This window comes from Furipterus horrens, unplaced genomic scaffold (genome assembly GCF_987537825.1).
Source record: "Furipterus horrens unplaced genomic scaffold, mFurHor1.1.pri manual_scaffold_11, whole genome shotgun sequence".
In the NCBI taxonomy this organism is placed as follows: domain Eukaryota; kingdom Metazoa; phylum Chordata; class Mammalia; order Chiroptera; family Furipteridae; genus Furipterus; species Furipterus horrens.
Genome location: NW_028327181.1, coordinates 28,801,681 through 28,821,543, shown reverse-complemented (window position 1 = coordinate 28,821,543; position 19,863 = coordinate 28,801,681). Strand labels below are relative to the sequence as shown.

The following is a 19,863-nucleotide window of genomic DNA, read 5'->3' as shown; positions in this document are numbered from 1 at the left end:
TTCCCTCTCTTCTCCTGCCTCCCTGTCCAGATTGAGGAAAACTGCTCTGGGGCATCTTTGGTTCTGTGCGTCCTGTGTGGTGTGGACAACGTACTTAAACCTTTATAATCGAGAGAGCATGAGAAGCCTTGCTTTAATGCTTGGTGACGGAAAGCATGGGAGAGCCACCTATGAGCACTTAGGTGCTGTCCTCCTGTGGGCAGGGAATGAGGTCCTTCTTCTCCCTATGGTGCTCAAGGCAAAGGAGGGCTGGAGAACCCGAAGGCCGTATGGAAAAGAAAATCACAGAATTGGTCAGCTTCGCTGCTGTCCTTGTTTGCACAGATGCATTCATAATGAATGTTAAGGACTTATTCTCTATGATTTAGGAACTGATAAGAAGATACATAAAGCCCTGAACATTAATTTGTATTGTTAATGCTCCCATGACTTTTACAATCAGTTCCTAAAGAATTTAGTTGTAAACTAGGCTCTCAGAAAATTGGCAGTTTGTGGAAAGCCAGCTTTATTCTTCTCCCTTGCTGGAGGCCATTCTTCCTGATGACGGTTGAGGTTCATGCCAGAAGCAGAGAGGTGAGGTGGCCGTTACTAACTATAGGGCCACCTGCAGCTTTCCTGGCAGTTATACGCACTTCCCAGTGATCTGCTTTTAAATATGTCTGGATTATGTTTGGGATGCTGTTGATACTTAATCTTTGATCCAAAGTTTGTTCTTTTTCAGGGTGGTTTTGGTTATTCTGGGTCCCTCGCATTTCTATCTGATTCAGGATTTACATACCAATTTCTGAAAACAAAAGCTGGGGTTTTGACAGGGATTGCATGGAATCTGTGCATCAGTTTGGGGAGTACTGACATTTTAACGATGTTAAGTCTTCTGGTCCATGAACACAGAATGTCTTTCCATTTATTAAGGTCTTTAATTTGCTTCAATGATATTTTGTAGTTTTCAGTGTATGATTCTTGCACTTTCTTAAATTTATTCTTAAATATTTCATCCTTTGATGTTATTTATTGTAGATGAAATATTTTTCCTGTTTTCATTTTCAGATTATTTACTTTTAGTATATAGAATTACAATTTAATATTTGATTATTGATCTTATACCCTGCAACCTTGCTGAACTCATTTATTGGTTCTAGTAGTATTTCCTATATATAAGATCATGTCGTCTATGAATAGACATAATTTGACTTCTTTTCCAATCTGGGTGCCTTTCATTTCTTTTTCTTGCCTTATTGCTCTGGTTAGGACCTCCAGCACAATGTTGAATAGAAGCAGGGAGGTGGGCATGTCTTGTCCCTGACCTCAGGACAAAAGCTTTCAGTCTGTTGTTCTGAGTATGATGTTCACTGGGGGTGTCTTGAGGATGGCCTTTATCACGTTGTTATTTCTAGTTTGTTGACTGTTTCATTATGAAAAGGTATTAGATTTTATTATTTGCTTTTCTGCATCCATGAGGTGATCATGTGATTTTTGTTCTTTGTGCTTATAATATAGTATATTACCTTGGTTGATTTTTGTATGTTAAACCAATTTTGCATGACCTTGGTTACAGTGTGTAATCCTTTTGATATGTTGCCAGGTTCAGTTTCCTATTTTATTGAAGATTTTTGCATCTGTATTCACAAGGGATTTTTTTTTTTTTTTTTTTGAGATAATTTCAGTGCAATACTAGTCTCATAGAATGAGTTTGGGGTAGTGCTGTTGCCTCTTCAGTGTTTTGAAAGTTTGTGAAGAATTGATTTTCTTTCTTAAATTTTTGGTAGTAAAGGAGACCAAAGTTTTGCCACTCTGAAACTGTCTTTTGGGATATTGATTTTAAGCTGATTATTAAGAAACAAAAGACTCAGAAAAAACCTTGGACCCTTCCTCCTTTCCTGCCCAAGAGATTTTTAGATAGAAAAACCTGCTTTAGGAAGGAAATCTTAGGACGTTCCCCTTTGCCTAACTGGAATCACGGATGGTAAATAGGAAGGGTTTCAGGCAGGGGTTTAGTAGCTCGATAACCCGTGTCCCATTGTTTCCGAGTTGCCTAGCAACAGTCTTCCTGCCCCAGTGTCCCTGTCCTTCCTCGGCCACCTGTAAAGCACCCATCCTCACTCTCTTCCCCGCTTTTCTCCTTTGTCCAAAATGCCATCTGTACCCAGCGTTGCCTTTGGAATTTTCATGAATATGTGAATTCCCCTTCCACAGGTATTAACATTTGATTTTCTCCTGTTAACCTGTCTTGTTAATTTTTCTCTGTTAATTTGATTATTAGCCCCACTAAAAGAACTTAGAAGGTGGCAGGAAAAGTAATCTTTTTTCTTTTTTCAGCCTCCTCAGTAGATTTCACTAGTGAAGCCATCTGGGCTTGGAGTTTCTTTTGAAAGAATGTTGTGGAATCTGTAATGATATGTCCTCTTTCATGTCTGATGTTGGTAATTTCTATTTCTTTTTTTTCCTTCATCAGTCTAGATAGAGGTTTATTAATTTTTATTGATAATTTCAAAATCCACTTCTGATACTGCTTATACCCTACGTATCCTTTTTATATGTCAGTGATCTTATCTCTATTGCTTTCATTTTTTTAAAAAAAGTATATTTTATTGATTTTGCTGTTACAGTAGTCCCAATTTCTTCTCTCTTTCCTTTCCTCTACCCAGTACGTCCCTTCCCTCCAGCAGTCCCACCCCCCGTGGTTCATGTCCATGGGTTGTGCATGTAAGTTCTTTGGCTTCACCCTTTCCTATATTATTCTTAACTTCCCCGTCTGTTTTGTACCAACCAATTATGCTTCTTCATCCCTGCACCATTTCCCCAATTCTCCCCCTACCCCCTTCCAGCTGATAACCCTCGAAATAATCCCAACGCCTATGATTCTGTTCCTATTCTGGCTGTTTGCTTAATTTGGTTTTTATTTTTTTAGGTTCTGTTGTTGATAGTTGTGATTTTGTTGACATTTTAATGTACATAGTTTTGATCCTCTTTTTCTTAACTCTCTAACATTTCATATAATAATGGCTTGGTGATGATGAACTTCTTTAGCTTTACCTTATCATTCTAAATGATAGCTTTTCTAGAGAGAGTAACCTTGGTTATACGTCCTTCCTTTTCATCACTTTGAATACTTCTTGCCAGTCCCTTCTTGCCTGCAAAGTTTTTATGAGAAATCAGCTGAGAGTCTTTTAGGAAAACCTTTGTAGGTAACTTCTTTTCTCTTGCTACTTTTAAGATTCTCTCTTTATCTTGAACCTTTGGCATTTTAATTACGATGTTTCTTGGTGTGGTCCTCTTTGGGTCTAATTTGTTTGGGACTCTGATCTTCCTGGACTTGTATGTCTATTTTCTTTGCCAAGTTAGGGAAGTTTTCTTTCATTATTTTTTCACATAAGCTTTTGATTTCTTGCTCTTCCTCTTCTCCTTCTAGTACCCCTATGATTAGGATGTTGGCACATTTAAAGTTGTCCTAGAGGTTCCTAAGCCTTCTTGTTTTTTTCAATTCTTGTTTCTTCATTCTGTACTGGGTGACTGTTTATTTCTTTCTTATGTTTCAAATCATTGATTTAAACCCTGGTTTCCTTCCCTTCATTTGTTTTGTGTGGATTTTCCTTTGTTTCACTTAGTATAGCCTTCACTTCTTTCCTTATGTGTTTGCCATACTCAGTCATGTCTGTCAAGTCTGTGGGCATCTTTGAACTCTGTGTCTATTAGGTTGGCTATCTCCTCAGCGCTTAGTTCTCCCACTGGAACCTTGATCTGTTCCCTCTTTTGGGTCATACCTCTTGGTCTCCTCATTTTGATAGGCTCCTGTGTTTGCCTCTGTGTCTTAGGTAGAGCTCTCGCACCTGATAGGTTGTAAGGGGTGGAGCCTTAGTTATTTATCAGTGCTGAGAGATCCATTTTACCATGTTGTGGTGCTGTATGTAGGGGAGGGGTCTGAGGGAACAATGCCACTTGCTCAGCACTCACCCCCTTTCCAGGCACTTCTCCCACTTCCCATATGGGGCTGATGCCTCTCTAGCTATTTCCTGGCTGTTTCCAGAGTGGGTGGGTCTGCCGAAGTTCTGGAATCCTGGGGGCCCTCTAAACAAACAGACTCTGCTGAGAGACCAGCAGTTTCTGCCTCCACCCCAACCCCCACTGGTTTGCACAGCCAGACGCAATGAGGCTTCATTTTCCCTAGTGCTGGAACCATGAGCTACATGGTCTGGTCTGGGGCTGGGATCGCTCCTCAGGTGCCCCTCCCAACTTTTTTAAATGTGTGAATGTGCTTTCCACCGGCCTGCCACTGCCGCTGTTGCCACGGCTGCTACCACCGCTGCCACCGCAACAGCGCATCCTCTCCACCCCCACTCCGCCCCTCCGACCTGTCTGGATGAGTGTTTCTTCTTAATATCTTTGTTTTTTGGACTCCCGTGCAGCTTGATTTTCTGGAACTTCTGGTTGTTACCAGTTTTGAGGTAGTTATAGTCCCTCATAGTTGTGGAGGAAGGTGCAGTGTTGTCTACTTATGCCTCCATCTTGGCAGAAGTCACCTTCCTTCTTACTTTAGGTTTAATTTGTTCTTATTCTAACTTCTTAGGGTGGATGCATAGATCTTTGTTCTCACTTTATTTTTTTAAGTTAATTTATTTGTTTGTTTTTATTTATTTATTTTTAGAGAGAGAGGAAAGGAGAAAGAGCGGGAGAGAAACATCACTGTGTAGTTGCCTCTCATTCGCGCCCCCAACTGGGGACCTGACGTGCAACCTAGTCATGTGCCCTGACTGGGAATCGAACCAGCGACACTTGGCTCGCAGGCCGATACTCAGCCACTGAGCCACAGCAGCCAGGATCATATACTTTTCTTTGTTGCTAATATAATTAATGTTATGAATTTCTCTATGTTCTGCTTTATCTGCATCCCACAAATATTGGTGATTTGTTTTCATTATCATTCAGGCCAAAGCAATTTTTTAATCTTGTGATTTCATATACCTGAGTTATTTAGTAGCGTGTTTAATTTTGAAATAATTGAGGACTTTCTTGAAATCTAATTGTAATCGATTTCTCTTGTAATTATATTGAGATCAGAACACATACTTTTAAATAAGTTTTTTTGTTGTTTTTTCAGTGGCTCAGCACAGGGTCTAACATGGTAAATCTTTTATTTTCACTTGAACAGAATGTATATTCTGCCTTTGGTGGATCTAGTATTTTGTAAATATGTTAATTATGTCAAGTTGTTTACTAGGGTTGTTCATCTTGTATCCTTCCTGATATTCTGTTTATTTGTTTTATCATTAGTGAGAGAGAAGTATTGAAATCTCCAAGTATAATTGTCAATTTATCTGTTTTTCCTTTTAATTCTGTCAGTTTTAACTTAAAGTATTTTGGAAGTCTACAAGATATAAACTTTTAAAACAAGATTTTATTTATTTCTAGAGGAGGGGTAAGGGAGGGAGAAAGAAAAGGAGAGAAGTATCTGTGTGAGAGAAGCATCAATCGGCTGCCTCTCTCACACCCCCAACCCAGGACCAAACCTGCAACCCAAGCATGTGCTCTGACCGGGAATCTAACCGGCAGCCTTTCACTTTGTGGGACAACGCCCAACCCAATGAGCAATACCTGTCAAGGCTGCAAGATACAGACATTTATAATTATATATGCCTTCTAGATGAATTGACCTTGTGGTGTTATGTCATGTCCCTCGTTGTCTGTTGTATTCCTTGCCCTGAAGTCTGCTTTGTCTGATATTAAGGTACCCATTCTAGTGATCTTACAATTTGTCCTTGGTTGGTCATCCTTTGCCATGCTTTTATTTTTAATCTATCTGTGTGTTTATATTTAAAGAATGTGTTTTAGACTGCCTAACACCGAGTCATGCTTTTCATCCACTGTGACAATCAGTCACCCACTGTGCCTTTTATTAGAATTTTTAGACAGTTCAGATAATTACACTGAATGTAATTATCAATATGATTGGGATTCTGCCATCTTGCTTTTTTCTGTTTGTGCCATCTTAGTTCCATTTTTTCTTCTGTCTATTTTTGGAGTGTTTTTTAGTATCTCACATTAGCTCTTCTTTTGGCTTGTTAACTACACTTCTTAGCCTGTGTGTGTTTTAACTGCTTCCTTTGGGTATACAATAAGCAATTTTAACAATCTTTCTTCACATAATATTCTACAATTTGTAGGTAATGTAAGAACCTTGAAACAGTATAGTTTCTTCTCCTCTTCTTTGTACTATTGTAGTTACCCATTATATTCCTACATGTCATAAACCCCAGACTTAATTGTCAACATTTGTCTTTGAATTATTTTCTAAAGAATTCGAAATAAAAAAGTTTCTTATATTTAAAAGATTTCATCTCATGTAATTTTCCTTCATCCCCAAAAACTTCCTTTGACATTCTTTTGGTACAATTCTGCTGGCCATCAGTGGTCGTGGGTTTTGATTGTATGAAAATGTCTCTGTTACACCTTCAGAAATGTTTTTGCTAAATGTAGAAGTCTAGGTTTATAGATTTTTAAAAAAGGTGTTATAACTTCATTGTCTTCTGGTTTATGTCGTCTTCTACTGAGACATTATTTCTTTGTTTTGTGTCCTTTTATTTAGTCTGGATACTTCAAAGATTTTCTCCATTACTTTGTTTCTGCAATTTGATTAGATCATCTCTGCTCTAGTATGATTTTTGTGTGTATGTGCTTATCATGGTTGGGTTCAATGAGCTTCTGGGGTCTGTGGATTTATAGTTTTTAACAAATTCATAAATTTTTCACTTATTGTTTCTTCAAATATTTTTTCCCTTCCTTTTTCTGAGACTTCAGTTGTTGCAGAGCAGGGTTCCCCCAAAATCCCCAGAACCTGTGGTTGGGGGATAGAGGAAGGGGGGCAGCTTTCAAGATGCCTTTGCACATCTGTGGCTGGTAGCTAGTGTCTTAGTTATACAAATGGCTCTAGTTCTTTCAAGGTGCCAAGGAGAGGGGAGGGGTTTTGACTGGAATAGGAAGAAAGAGCATACAAGGCCTGCGCAAGGTTCTGTGAATGGTCAGAGCTGGTTACCACACCCACTGTGTCACAGGCCACAGTCAGGGATTTAAAAATAAGGTGGCAGCCATTTTTGCAGAGAGTGGGGGACCACGCAGTTTGCAGAGAGAAGAGATCCATGCGGCTTTGAAAGGGCAGAGAGAGAACCATGCGTGATCCAGTGCAACATGGCACATGCTTTCCTGGACTGTTATACGCAGGCTGATGACATCGTTCCCCAGGTCCTGAAGGATACAGCTGACAGATAAGGGGTGGGGAACTTCTGGGCATGTTTTTGGCTTCTAGCTTTTTGGGGAGCAAGGGAAGTGCTGGGTCCCCTGGAAGAACAGGGCTCCGAGCTGAAGTGCTCACTGTCCTCCCCAGGTTGGAATATTGTAAATAAAGACTTTTTTTTCTCAGCATTAGTTGTTGAGTTTCACACCAAGGCACCACGTGAAAGAACCCCCTTTTGCTCTGTAACACAATTACTCATGTTAGACTGCTTGATATTTTCCCACGAGTCGCTGAGTTTGTTAATTTTTTTGTTTCTGCAATTTCTAATCCACTGGTAAGCTCAATTAGTGAATTTTTCATTTTCAAATCAAGAAGTTACATTTAATTCTTTTTAAAATTTTTCATTTCTTTTTTTGTTGACTACTGTTTTAATTTATGAATTTATTTATAATATCTGTCCCAAGACTCTTGTCTTCCAGTTCTATTATCTCTGTTGTTCTTTAGACTGATTCTGTTGATTGATTCTTCTTCTCATATGATGGGGCACATTTTCTTAGCATGCCCAGTACTTTTTTACTGGATGCTGGACATTTGAATATTAAGCCCTTAATGTCTTGATTTTGTTGTTTTCCTTTAAATATTATTTAAGTATGTTTTAGTCAGTTAATGGTGGGTTAACTTAATCCTTTTGCAACTTGTTTTAATGCAGATTTAAAATAGCTTTTATTTTAGAGCCAATTTAGCCCTGCTGTGAAGGTGTGTGTCTTTCCAAGGTCTCCACTGAATACCCCAGGTAGTTAACAAGGTATCTCTACTCTGGCTGGCCAGAGCTCAAGTTTATCTCAGCCTTGCATGAGTTCTGAAAATTATTCATCTTCTGACTCCTTAGAAAATGTTCTTTGCCCACCTCTTTGGAGTTTTAACCCATGCATGCATAGCTTATAATCAGCCCTGTGCAGGTTTCTGGAGCTCTTTTTCCATGTAGCTTCCTCTTCTCCACTATTCTCCATAAATCCCAGCTCCTTCTGCCTTTCTGGCTTGATTTCTGAAGTCTCAGCTTAGTAAGACCATAATAAAAATGTGCTTGAGTTCACCAGTTTTCTGCTGCTGTCCACAAATTGTCTCAAAATTCGTAAACTAGAGCAGTTTTAGGGTTTACTTCATTTGTTTCCCTTATCTCAGATATTTTATTTCTATGCTTTCTCTTATTCCATGTCTTAAAATTATTATTATAGTTGTTTATGGCAGGAGGACAAGTATAAAACCAGTTACTTCTTCGTGGCCATATATGGGAGTCTTGTTATTTATTTCTGATCAGCATGCTTGCTCACCTATGGCTAAAGGTGAATAGTACTTTTTTGTGAGAGGGTTATTGTTATTCAAAGTTAATGAAAAGCCTGCTTTTGCTTTTTAAATTTTTGTCTGTTGTTGCAGACGTATTTTAAGACAATTACATCTAACCTGCTTACTCTTTATTCTTTATGAATAGGCAGTGTCGCCAATCAAATATTCCACCCAGTGATGTTTGACAAATGTATACAGGTTCTAAAGAAGAGCTGGCCTCAGGAATCTAATGTGAGTCGGAAAAGAAAGAAGGAACAGCCTAAAAACTCTCAGGCTAATCCAAGAGGGCATAGAAAAAGAGGAAAGCCACCCAGGAAAGAAGATATTGAGGTAAGAAGTAAAAGGAATAATAAAACATATCTGTACCAACACATGATTTTGATTTAAGAATTTACTTTATATTAAAATACGGTTTCAGATGATAATAATGATAATCACAAGGCCTCAAAGCATCATCAGCTCTTCAGTAGGATCAAGTTGCCTCTTGGACTTCATATGCAACCAAGAGCGTGTTTCTACCTGGCCAGCTTTCCAGCCTCCCTCCCACTTCTCCCAGCCTGGTGCCCAGGTGTGCGGGACAACTGCCACCTTACCTCATTGTCAGTAGAGAGGGTGGTTAAAGTATCCTGAGGACTCAGATCCATAAGTGCAGAAGAGAATTAACATTAATTCCACGTTCCTGTATGACTGGGTAGGATGGAAGGGGTTCATTGATGTGAAGACTTAAGACATGTCAGAATTCTCATCGACATAAAACTGTAGAGCTAGAAACTATTGTAGCCGTCATCTAGTCCAAGGACCTACAGCATGACCGTGGAGACCCTGCACAGTCAAGGGACCCGGTCACCTCAGCAACTCAGCAACCCCCTGACATTTCACTGGGTTTGGTTTGCGTACTTTGCAAACCATAGGATAAAGTGGTAGGCATTGTTTTACAGTCATTGTGCATTTCTTCATAATCTAGATGGATGAGATTATAGAAGAACAAGAAGATGAAGAAGATATTTCTTTTTCTGCGTGGGACCTCTGTCAAATTCGAAAAGCCATCTTTCACCTTTTGAAGAATTTTTTAAGGCTTCTGTCCAAGTTTTCCCTGAAAGAAAAGCCACAGTGTGTACAGAACTGTATAGAGGTAAGTGAAAATCCCAGGAAACTCGGGGCACTCTCAGAGTGCGCAGACGAGGGCTAATACTCAGTGAGAAAGAAAAATCAGGTCTCATCTTGGTATTTGTTTTCTAGGTTTTTGTGGCGTTAACTAATTTTGAGCCAGTGCTTCACGAATTTAATGTTACACAAGCCAGGTGAGCCATTAAACCTTCCGATGCTAAAATGTAAATGTAGTATAATGAATTTTGCTTCAACAGAAGTGTAAATGCCATTTTATCCTAATCGGCACACAGGCAGAATTTATTCATTTAAATATGGCTTATAGCGTTAAAGGAATATTAAAATTAAAAGTAAAGTAATATCCGTTAACTCATCTTTGGTCCTTTTTCTTTAGAAACATTAACCAAGCAAAGTATATACCAGAACTAGCCTATCATGGATTGTATTTGCTGTGCTCCTCGATTCATGGAGAAGGAGACAAGGTAAAGGGGCCAAGGATCTAATTTAGTTACTAGTTAAATTGAAAACATGCAAATCATACAGTGGAAAAACATAGAAGCATTTGATGTCATACCGTTTTAACTTACCAGGTTATTTTCATGACCTTATATTATCACTTGTGTAATAGAAAGTGTTACACAAATCTGTTGCCTACTCTTCATATCCAAATACTTGGTGGCCACAGCGCATTATTTGATTTCATACATAAAAAATGGTTTCAGTACAAATTAGGAAGAACAGACAGCTACTGAACAAAACATTACTTTTATAGAAATATTCACCACATTTTTCTAAAAAGAAACAATTTTCTAGTTTCCTTTGGCAATTCATGTGTGCTTCAATGACTTTATTAGTATTCATGTTATTTTAGTTAGTAATTCTACAGAAATATTACTGGTTATCATTCCTGTTGGCACTTATATATGGATTTTGCCTCCAAAGTCACCTTAATAGTATCACTACTCTGAGCATTTGAGTTAAGTCTTCAAGCGCTATGGTATTACTGAATTTAGATGTCATTAATAAAATAAAATTTTGTAAAAATTGGGATAGACCAAGGTCATGTGGCTTTGGGTGGCTGTGATACATTTCATTTCCAGGGGCAGTAACGTGGTTAAAAGGTTTGGGGGCACCTGGGAAAATGCGCATCTGTGTGCTGACTCTGGTTCCACCACTTTCTCTGTGTGTCCTGGCGGGAGTTGCTCAGCCTTGTGAAATTTTGCCTCAGTTCTCTCATCTGGGCAACAAAGGAGGATTAAATGAATGACTGCCTCTCAAATGCTGAACACAACGCCTATTGCTTTAAAAAACAGTCCATATTTTATAGTTTATTGTATTATTTTTTATGTGTGCTTGAAATATGATCTGATATAATTCACGTAATGTTTTTAATTTTCATGCCCTTTTTAACATAAAAAATAGAATGTATGGAAATTTTATTCTTTTAGATCCACTGTGTCTCTAAAGTTGTAGTATTTTTTAACTGTGGAAGTACTGACTTGATGTTGGACGACTAGTTTTAGCGAGGCCTTAAATTATTTGACTTTAGACAAAGCACCTTCGGAGTCTCTTTTATTATGTATAAACTGGAAGCAATATGTATAAAATGGAAATGCCTTGCTTACCTCATGGAGTTGTTGTGAAGCGTAAGGTTAAATATAGTAAAATCTAGTATTATATATGAATGTGCTTAATGCAATACCTGCTACATGGTTGGATGAATGGCTGAATTATATGAGATGATATATTATAAGGTGCTTTGTGAACTTTAGATAAATACAAGTGTGAAATAACATTCTTTTTCCCCATTCACTGTAAGGGGTTATCATTAGCATTCTGTGCCATCTGTAAGTGACAACGAATCCTTTTTGCCTTCATTTCTGGGCTACAGTATGAGAGGGTGCGGAGAGAAACGAGACGGTACTCCTCTATCATTATCTATAAGCAGTGTTTTCACGCTGTTTACATTGTGTGCTTATTGAGTATCGATAATTGTCTAAGAAGCACATCCCTGGTAATCAGCCCAAAACTATGTCAGTCTGACTTATCTTTAGACAGCTGGAAATTGTTTACTGCAGCCTTCGAGGATTCTCTATTATGCCTTAAATTGAATTCTCTTTTCTCTTCTAGGTTATCGGTTCTGTTTTCCATCAGATGCTCAATGTAATACTAATGTTAGAAGTAGGTGAAGGACCCCATCATGCCCCGCTTTCCGTCACCTCGGCAGCCGTCAGCAGCAGAAACCAGGCAGTCCAGTTCATCAGGTGGAGCCCACGCAGCTTGGGTTTTTACTCTTCATCACTTACCCCTCGTCTTCTGGGCGCTGGGCTAAGCAAGATGTCTGACACTCATGGAAACTAACACATTTCTGTCCTGTTTGTGGTTTGGGGGGTCAAGATAAAGCACTTCGTAGTCCATCTGGTTTGTGTGGTCCAGGGCACTGTCGGTACCCTCTGCCCTGGGCCTTGCTGAAGGGGTAAGGAGTCATGAGCCAGTGCCAAGCTGCAGCTCGGTTTCTGCCAGCCTGTGAGGTCGGCCTCTGTTTCAGCATCGTCTGCCTCAGTGCTGACCACCCCAGCAAGTCTGCCTCCTCCTGGTCTGTTTCTGCGTCTCTCGTCTCCGAGGCTCCTTCCTGGTGTTCCTTGCCACGTCTTCCTTGTTTCTGTCCACGTTTCTGTTCCCTTCCTTCTATAGAACATACTTCTTGAGGAAAGAATTAAGTTCATTTTTACTTCTTTAGCAATAATCGATAGACTGATTTTTCCCTCGTGAGTCACTTAGCTTCACCTACAAAGTTCCATGTTTCAGCATTATTGGGAAAGACATATTTGCTGTCATTGGCTTCTTTTCCTTCCTTATTAAATATTTGGGGGTGGGAAGAAAGTGGTCAGTGAGTACAGGAAAGTGTGTACATAATGTAGTTGAAGATTCAAAAATGGAGGAATCCAGGTATAGACTGCCATTCAGTAACCAAAATGTTGTAAGTGGAAACCCTCATTTTGGTTTTTCCATGAGATTTCATGATGCAGTAGTCTATTCATATAATGGTACAAATAAACTTAACACTAAAAATTGGTCAAATCTGGGCATTATGATAATTTCTTCGTGGGTTAAAGTTTGAAGAGGTATTGTTACAAATGCACTGAAGTCGTTGCATTTCACTGAGTCACCGTGGGGTGCGACTGTGTCTTAGTCTGTTACCCCAAAATGATACACTTTAGAGTCTTCATGTGAAATTTACTAAGTAGTCCACAGAGGCATACGAGGATTGCACATTTGCTTCTCCCCGGCTGTAGCTGTCTACGGGGCAACAGCTCTCTAAACCATGCACGAGAAGTCGGGAATGGTTTTCTGTTATGAATGACACTTAATGTCTTTACTCTTTATTCACTGAAATAATGTTTGCATGTGGGGATAGACCTTTTATCTTTTTATTTTTATAAGCTGAGCACAAATGTTTTATGGCTCTGGCTCTCACACTGTAGATTCTTTTCTTTTTTTCTCTCATTTATTTATTTTAATTGCTCTATTACAGTTGTACCCCACTCCCCCATTGCTCTGCCCCGCCCCGCCCGCTACCCCCCACCCCGGGATAGTGTTTTTACTATGTAGGATTTCTAAAGCATAGATACAGTGGATTTTGAGAAGAGTCAGGAAAGTGACTTATAATTATAGGTATATATAAACAGGGGATATGTTTTTTTTATAGCTCACTCGTGGATGAACTAAAGGAAAGTATATTTCCAGTTCTTCGTATCTTACTCCAGCACATCTGTGCCAAGGTACCAGTTGCTTTAATAATAATTTTAAAAATATGTACTATGTGAAGTTAAATGTGTGTTTGTGTGATTTTGTTCTGGGGAATGAGTCTGTGTCATTACTAAAGGTAGTGTTATTTAATATAGTCACTAGCTGTTCCCCTAGACAGTGTTCTTTAGGGAGTAAAAAAAAACCTTTGCATTTTGGAAGTTTTCAAATATGTAAGAAATGAAGAGAATAGGGTGATGGGTACCCATCTTCAACAATTTTGTGCACTTAGACCCCTAAAAGTGGTACTCCCCAAACACATATGCACACTGGGTTTTTTTAAACCAAATTGCATCATATTCCTTCGTATATATTTATATGTATTTCTAAAGGGTAAGAACTCTTTTAGAAATCACAGAATACACAGTAATTCTTTAACATCGCTAAATATCCACTTAATGTTCAAATTTCTATGATTATCTCTAAGTTTTTATAATTGTTCAGACAAATGATTCTTATTTTGAGCTATATGGATTGTAGGGGTTACTTAACTCCCTTCAATTATATGTTAAATTTGTATTTCTGAAACACAAATACATACAGATTTCTTATAGGTTAGTTTTCAGAGGGTCCAAAACCTAAAACTTGTCAGTCGTTTCTATTCACACTTAAAGATCACTGAACTAGTTAGAGTTACACCCACTGACTTTCCGCTTGTATTACGTGTTCCAGTTATCCAGGTGAACAGCTTCTCCATGTTTGTGTCTCAGGTGGTAGATAAATCAGAGTATCGGACCTATGCCGCTCAGGCCCTGGTACAGCTGCTCAGCAAACTGCCTTGCGGGGAGTATGCCATGTTCGTTGCCTGGCTTCACAGATACTCACGGAGCTCCAAGGTAAGGCGTACCTCTGCAGAAGCTCCTGGCTCCTGGTTCGGCAACCTTCCAGCAATAGCCAGGTCTGAATACCTAAGGGTCCTTTGGTTTTCATTCCTGTGTGACGGAGATTCTTGTGGTCTTGCCTCACCAGATTCCGCACAGGGTTTTTACTCTCGATGTTGCCTTGGCTCTGTTGGAACTGCCAGAAAGAGAGGCGGATAACACACTCTCCTTGGAACACCAGAGGTTCTTAAAGCATAAGTTCTTGGTGCAGGACATTATGTTTGATCGTTGTTTAGACAAGGCACCGACTGTCCGCAGCAAGGCATTGTCCAGTTTTGCACATTGCTTGGAGCTGTCTGCCAACACTGCTTCGGAGAGCATACTGGAATTCCTGATTAACAGTAAGTGTGGCGACCGCCGAGAAGTGGAGCTGGTCTGATGCTGGTCAAGAAATTGCACTGCAAGAGAATCATTCTTTACTGTAGCAAAAAAAATCCATATAGTATGGTACACTTCTATTCCTGTAAATTTATTTCCATATATTGTATTGTTGAGTAACTTAGTAGACAAGCTTAATACATTTGAAAGGCCTTTTTAAGTGCTTCATATGTTCATGTGTTAGAGGCAAGAGTATTGCCTGCTGTCACTGTTTGCATTGCTGGGCATTGGTTGTGTGGGCCTGCTACCCAATTCAAGTGCACACGCCAGGGGAAATGGTCAATTGTCAGCAGTTTATGCTCTGTCCTCTCTTTAGGCCTAATTATTTTTATTTTGAGTCCTCTGTAAATATTTACTTAGGGTTTACGATACTTTTTTCCCTCTATCTGTCTGCTTATTTTTAGGTCCTACAATTTTACGAATAGAGAGCCAACCTGGTACTTTACTGAAAAATTCGTCAGGTAATGGGTCAATATTTTTTCAAATATTGAATAATTACCTTTTTAGTTAAAGGACTAGGTGATATTTCAAATGATTTTCTTTCTATTTCTATATTTATTTGTTTTAATATTGCACTTTTTTTCTTCCTCAGATAAGTTGAAATTTATTTCAATAGTGATGTATGTGGTAATTTAACTGTTTAATATGCCATACTTATATTATTGAAAGGTGAAATAAATTTTAATCTTAATGACTGAACCTATTTTTAAAATTTATTATTTTTAAGCTTTTTCCTGTCAGAAGCAGACACTTAACCCTTCTGGAGACTCAGGGATGATCAATACAGACAGCAGTGATGAAACAATTGGATCTAGGGGTACGTCAGATTTTATCACAATCAGATGAGTAATATGTAGAGTCTAAAAACCTTGGATTTTTTTTCTCTAATTCACCCTTAAGAATCAGAACATCTTTTTTCTGAAAAATTGGGTCATTTCTATTTTATTACATCTTTAATTGATGTCCTTGCACTATACTGTATATCATTTTTAAAATAAAGAATAAGCTACATTTTCTTATCATGTACTGAAACCCAGTATTTCTGTAACATTTAAGAGGATATTAGCAAACATTTTATTTCCTTATTAAAGTTTATTGTTGTGGATTAAAAAGGACCAGTTACTCGGGGAAGTGCAGTAGAGGGGGTAAAGGGCGGGGGAGCGACAAATGTACTGTGGCACCCATCTTGTTCCCAGGTTTCGTCCCTTATTACTCTGTTCTGCCACGTCGTCTTGCATCTCATCCAGCCATCCCCAGAGTCCACTTTTAATACCTGATGGAAACTGTGAGTCCTAGCTTCCACTAAAAAAGACAATTTAGAATTTAGATTATAATTTCCCTTCACCAACAGAATGAACCATTTTTTAATGGGTCATCCATATTGTATGGAGGGATTATGGGGTCCTCTCTCCCCTGGACTCCAACCCAGGATCCTGAACATGAGCGATGTCTGACCGTTTTCACTGACTTACTGAACCTGGGACGGTTTAAGTGACTCTGGAGGGAAAAGGCAAACCTGTGCCAGGTAGTGGATAGACCCGAAGCCACCTCTCGGATTCTGTTTCTGTCTAGCCGTAGGTCTTGAGCTCCTGTTTTATCTGTAATACGACACAGCACAAAACAATGGGGCAAACACTATAAACACTATTAGAAATGAGAAGTGGTCTGAATGCTTGTACAATTCTGTCACTAAACAGCTGCATGACCTAAGACATGGAAGTTAACAAAACTCGCTAAATGTCACATTCTGATTCTTGACACCTTCCATGTCTTTCACAGAGGGCTGTTGTCAGAGTTGATGGAAATAATGTTTAGAGAAGTGATTTTAAAAGATGGATAAAAGAGAGAGAGAGAGAGAATATGTGTGTAGAGGATTAATTATATAATTAGATTTATTGGTTTATTTTATAAACTTTTATACAGTCCCTCCAAATCTGTGATAGGCATTGTAGATACAGACTTTAATAAAATACAGTTTCAAGTGTCGCTGGTTCGATTCCCAGTCAGGGCACATGACTAGGTTACACGTCAGGTCCGCAGTTGGGGGTGTGAGTGAGAGGCAACCACACAGTGATGTTTCTCTCCCTCTCTTTCTCCTTTTTCCTCTCTGTAAAAATAAATAAGTAAAACAAACAAATAAATAAATTAAAAAAATAAAATATAGTTTCATTTCTTAAGGAGCTGTGGGATAGGCAGATACGTGTATATATAAATTGGTGTTGATTTTTGTTTTCACATTTGGTAGAAGTCGTCAGTAATGCCTGGCCTTTTGTGCATGTGTGTGAAGTTTTTTTATCATAAACTTAATACCTTTACTTGTTGTAGGTGCATTCAGACTTCCTATTTCTTCTTGAGTCAGTTTCCATAATGGATATGGTTGTAGAAATTTGTCCATTTCATCTAGGTTACTTAATCTGTTAACATAAAATTGTTCATAGTATTCTTTTGCAATTTTTTTTATTTCTGTAAAGTCAGTAATAATGTTCTCTTGTTCACTCTTGATTTTAGTAATTGAATCTCCTCTTATTTTCTTAGTTTACCTAAAAGTTTTTTATTGTTATCTTATTCAAGGAAACTGGTTTAAAATTTCATTTATTTTCTTAGTACTTCATTTTCGATTTGCTTTCTTAGAGATCTGCAGTTCTCAAAATGTGTTTTAGAATCCTACATCTCCTTCAGCATGTCCTTGAAGTTAATATTGTTTATATAATAATATCAAGACATCATTTACCTTCTGCACTCTGATGTTCCCACGTATAAATTGAGGTTTCCAGAGATCCCATGACATGAAAACGTGACGCTGCAGGCAGGAGGAGAGATGAGAATCCACGGTCTTGTATTAAGCCAGATAATAAGGAATTAGCAAAAATATAAAACAATGCCATATTTTTTTACTAATTTTTTAAAATATTTATTTTCTTATTTAAAAATATACTCTTTGTAGTGCCATGTCTTTTTTCAAATGAATTATTCTTTTTACACTTCTCAGGATAAATTTCTGATTCAGGTTAAAACTTGTAATTCACAGAAATAAGGCCCTTAGAAGTCTTCAGTAATTTTTAATAGTGTAAAGGGGCCTTGAATTTAAAAGTTTTAAAGCTGCTGTTATATACTTATATTATTTTATTTAGCCTTTTAAAAATTATATGGTTTAAATATTTCTACTTGTAACTAAACAAAATAGAAGATCTAAATAATTTATTTCAAATTTTAGATATAGGGGTCGGGATTTAAAATTGAATTTTCAATATTCCAGGTTGTCTTTTTTTTTTTTTTTTACACTAATTCTCCCTTTTTCATTATTGTGAATATCTAATTATTTGAATTTTTTCTATTTCACCTCATTTTATACTCTGATTTAAAACAAGCTAATTAGTCCGTTTTTTAGTTTTTCTCATTTTTGTGTGATAAGACGTCAGATACTCTATTGTCTTTCTCAGACTAACGACTCTGGCATTTCCTGACAGAAAGATGTGTCATGGCAATGCTGAGGAAGAGGATCAGAGACGAGAAGACCAACGTCCGCAAGTCTGCTCTCCAGGTGTGCATTTGTTCTGGACTGTCTTTTCTGTGCTCTCTTTTTAAGTGCTAAAAACCTGGAAATGCAAGAGAATATTTTTAAAATCCTCCTGCCATATTTGTTACTTAATTTGCTTTTCACTTAACATTAGGTCATCTTGATTCTGTTTTACCTAAATTACATAGATGAACTGAAGGATTATCTGTTGTTAAGCTTTCCTAGTGGGTGACTGGCTTTTTGAGAGTCATGAATTTATATCCTTAATTTCATTTTTTAGGATAGGGATTGTTAGCTTGTGAAACCACTGATGTTTATAAATACTTGTTTATATAAACTGTTCGTCAAATTTTCTCAGGAGAGAGGCCTTAGCTTTCATCAGATTCTAAAAGGTGGGATACTACTGGGAGGAGAGGTGGATTGTTGACCTTAAAAATATTAGGAAACACAAACTTGAAGTATTTTTGTCTGTAGCTTGTGTTTTTGCACTTACACTATACATGAGTCATCATGTTGTTTTCTACATGCACCTTGTAGGTATTGGTGAGTATTTTGAAACACTGCAATGTCTCAGCTATGAACGAAGAGCTGTCAGTTCTCCAGGAGCAATGTCGGGACCCTGCGGTGTCTGTCCGGAAGCAGGCCTTACAATCCCTTACTGAACTTCTTATGGTGAGGGACAAGGCATTGTTGATCTAATGCATGGGATTTTATGTTAAAATACTTCAGCATAATAATTGTTTGTTGCCTAACATTAAATTTACTGGTAGAAATTCTACCAAGTCTGTTATACAGTATAAGAGAAAGGAAGAAATAATTTTTTTATTACATATGATAGATTGCATTTTATATTAAATATAATTATGAACTATTGCTAGAGAATGCTAATGCTTAGTCTTTTTTTAAAGAAGATTTTATTTTCAGAGAGAGGGGAAAGAAGGGGGAGAGAGAGAGAGAGAAACATCAATGTATGGTTGCCTCTTGCACACCCCCAACTGGCGACCTGGCCTACAACCCAGGCCTGTGCCCTGGCTGGGAATTGAACCGGTGACCCTTTGGTTTGCAGGTCAGCGCTCTATCCACTGAGCCACACCAGCTAGGGCTTAGCCTTTCTTTACTTCAGCTCCAATCTCACATAGAAATATGAATTTTAAAATGAATTTGGTTAGGGCAGAGGCCTAGATTAATTTTTGTTCATTAAGGCCTGTATAGATGGCGTTGCCAAAAGAGCAGAACCGGTTATCCTGGATATTATTCACTTCTGACAAGTATTGGCCCTGAAGAATTTTAAGAGCATGTTCTTCTCTTTTTTTGTGATAGAAGGCAGTAAGCAATGCATATTTTTACTTTTCCTGGTAGCATTTATTCTACTCACTGCTTGGAATAAATATTCTTGATCTTGACTTACCAAAAAGTGATATATTACTAATAACAAAATAATGCCTTTGTCAGTTTAAAATTTCAATATGCACTGATTTGCGATGACTAGAGATTGAACTTTGTTTTCACATATTGTTCAAGTATTCTGGTTTTTAATTTTTTTTTTAACTTTTATGGTCTACTTATAATTGTGTGTGCAACTACTTTTACCATGTCTCAAACAT

The 19,863-nt window shown here is 38.0% G+C and overlaps 1 protein-coding gene across 1 annotated transcript in view; it reads left to right on the top strand.

Moving 5' to 3' along the window:
- NCAPD3 (non-SMC condensin II complex subunit D3) overlaps window positions 1-19,863 on the top strand; it is a 58,458-nt gene that overhangs the window by 6,234 nt on the left and 32,361 nt on the right. Inside the window, exons 4-15 of the mRNA XM_090290808.1 lie at window positions 8,715-8,899; window positions 9,534-9,701; window positions 9,809-9,870; window positions 10,071-10,158; window positions 11,807-11,940; window positions 13,386-13,458; window positions 14,194-14,319; window positions 14,453-14,705; window positions 15,147-15,203; window positions 15,470-15,559; window positions 18,210-18,283; window positions 18,797-18,931. Coding sequence (XP_090146934.1) covers window positions 8,715-8,899; window positions 9,534-9,701; window positions 9,809-9,870; window positions 10,071-10,158; window positions 11,807-11,940; window positions 13,386-13,458; window positions 14,194-14,319; window positions 14,453-14,705; window positions 15,147-15,203; window positions 15,470-15,559; window positions 18,210-18,283; window positions 18,797-18,931 — 1,445 coding nt within the window. The remainder of the gene's footprint in view (window positions 1-8,714; window positions 8,900-9,533; window positions 9,702-9,808; window positions 9,871-10,070; window positions 10,159-11,806; window positions 11,941-13,385; window positions 13,459-14,193; window positions 14,320-14,452; window positions 14,706-15,146; window positions 15,204-15,469; window positions 15,560-18,209; window positions 18,284-18,796; window positions 18,932-19,863) is intronic.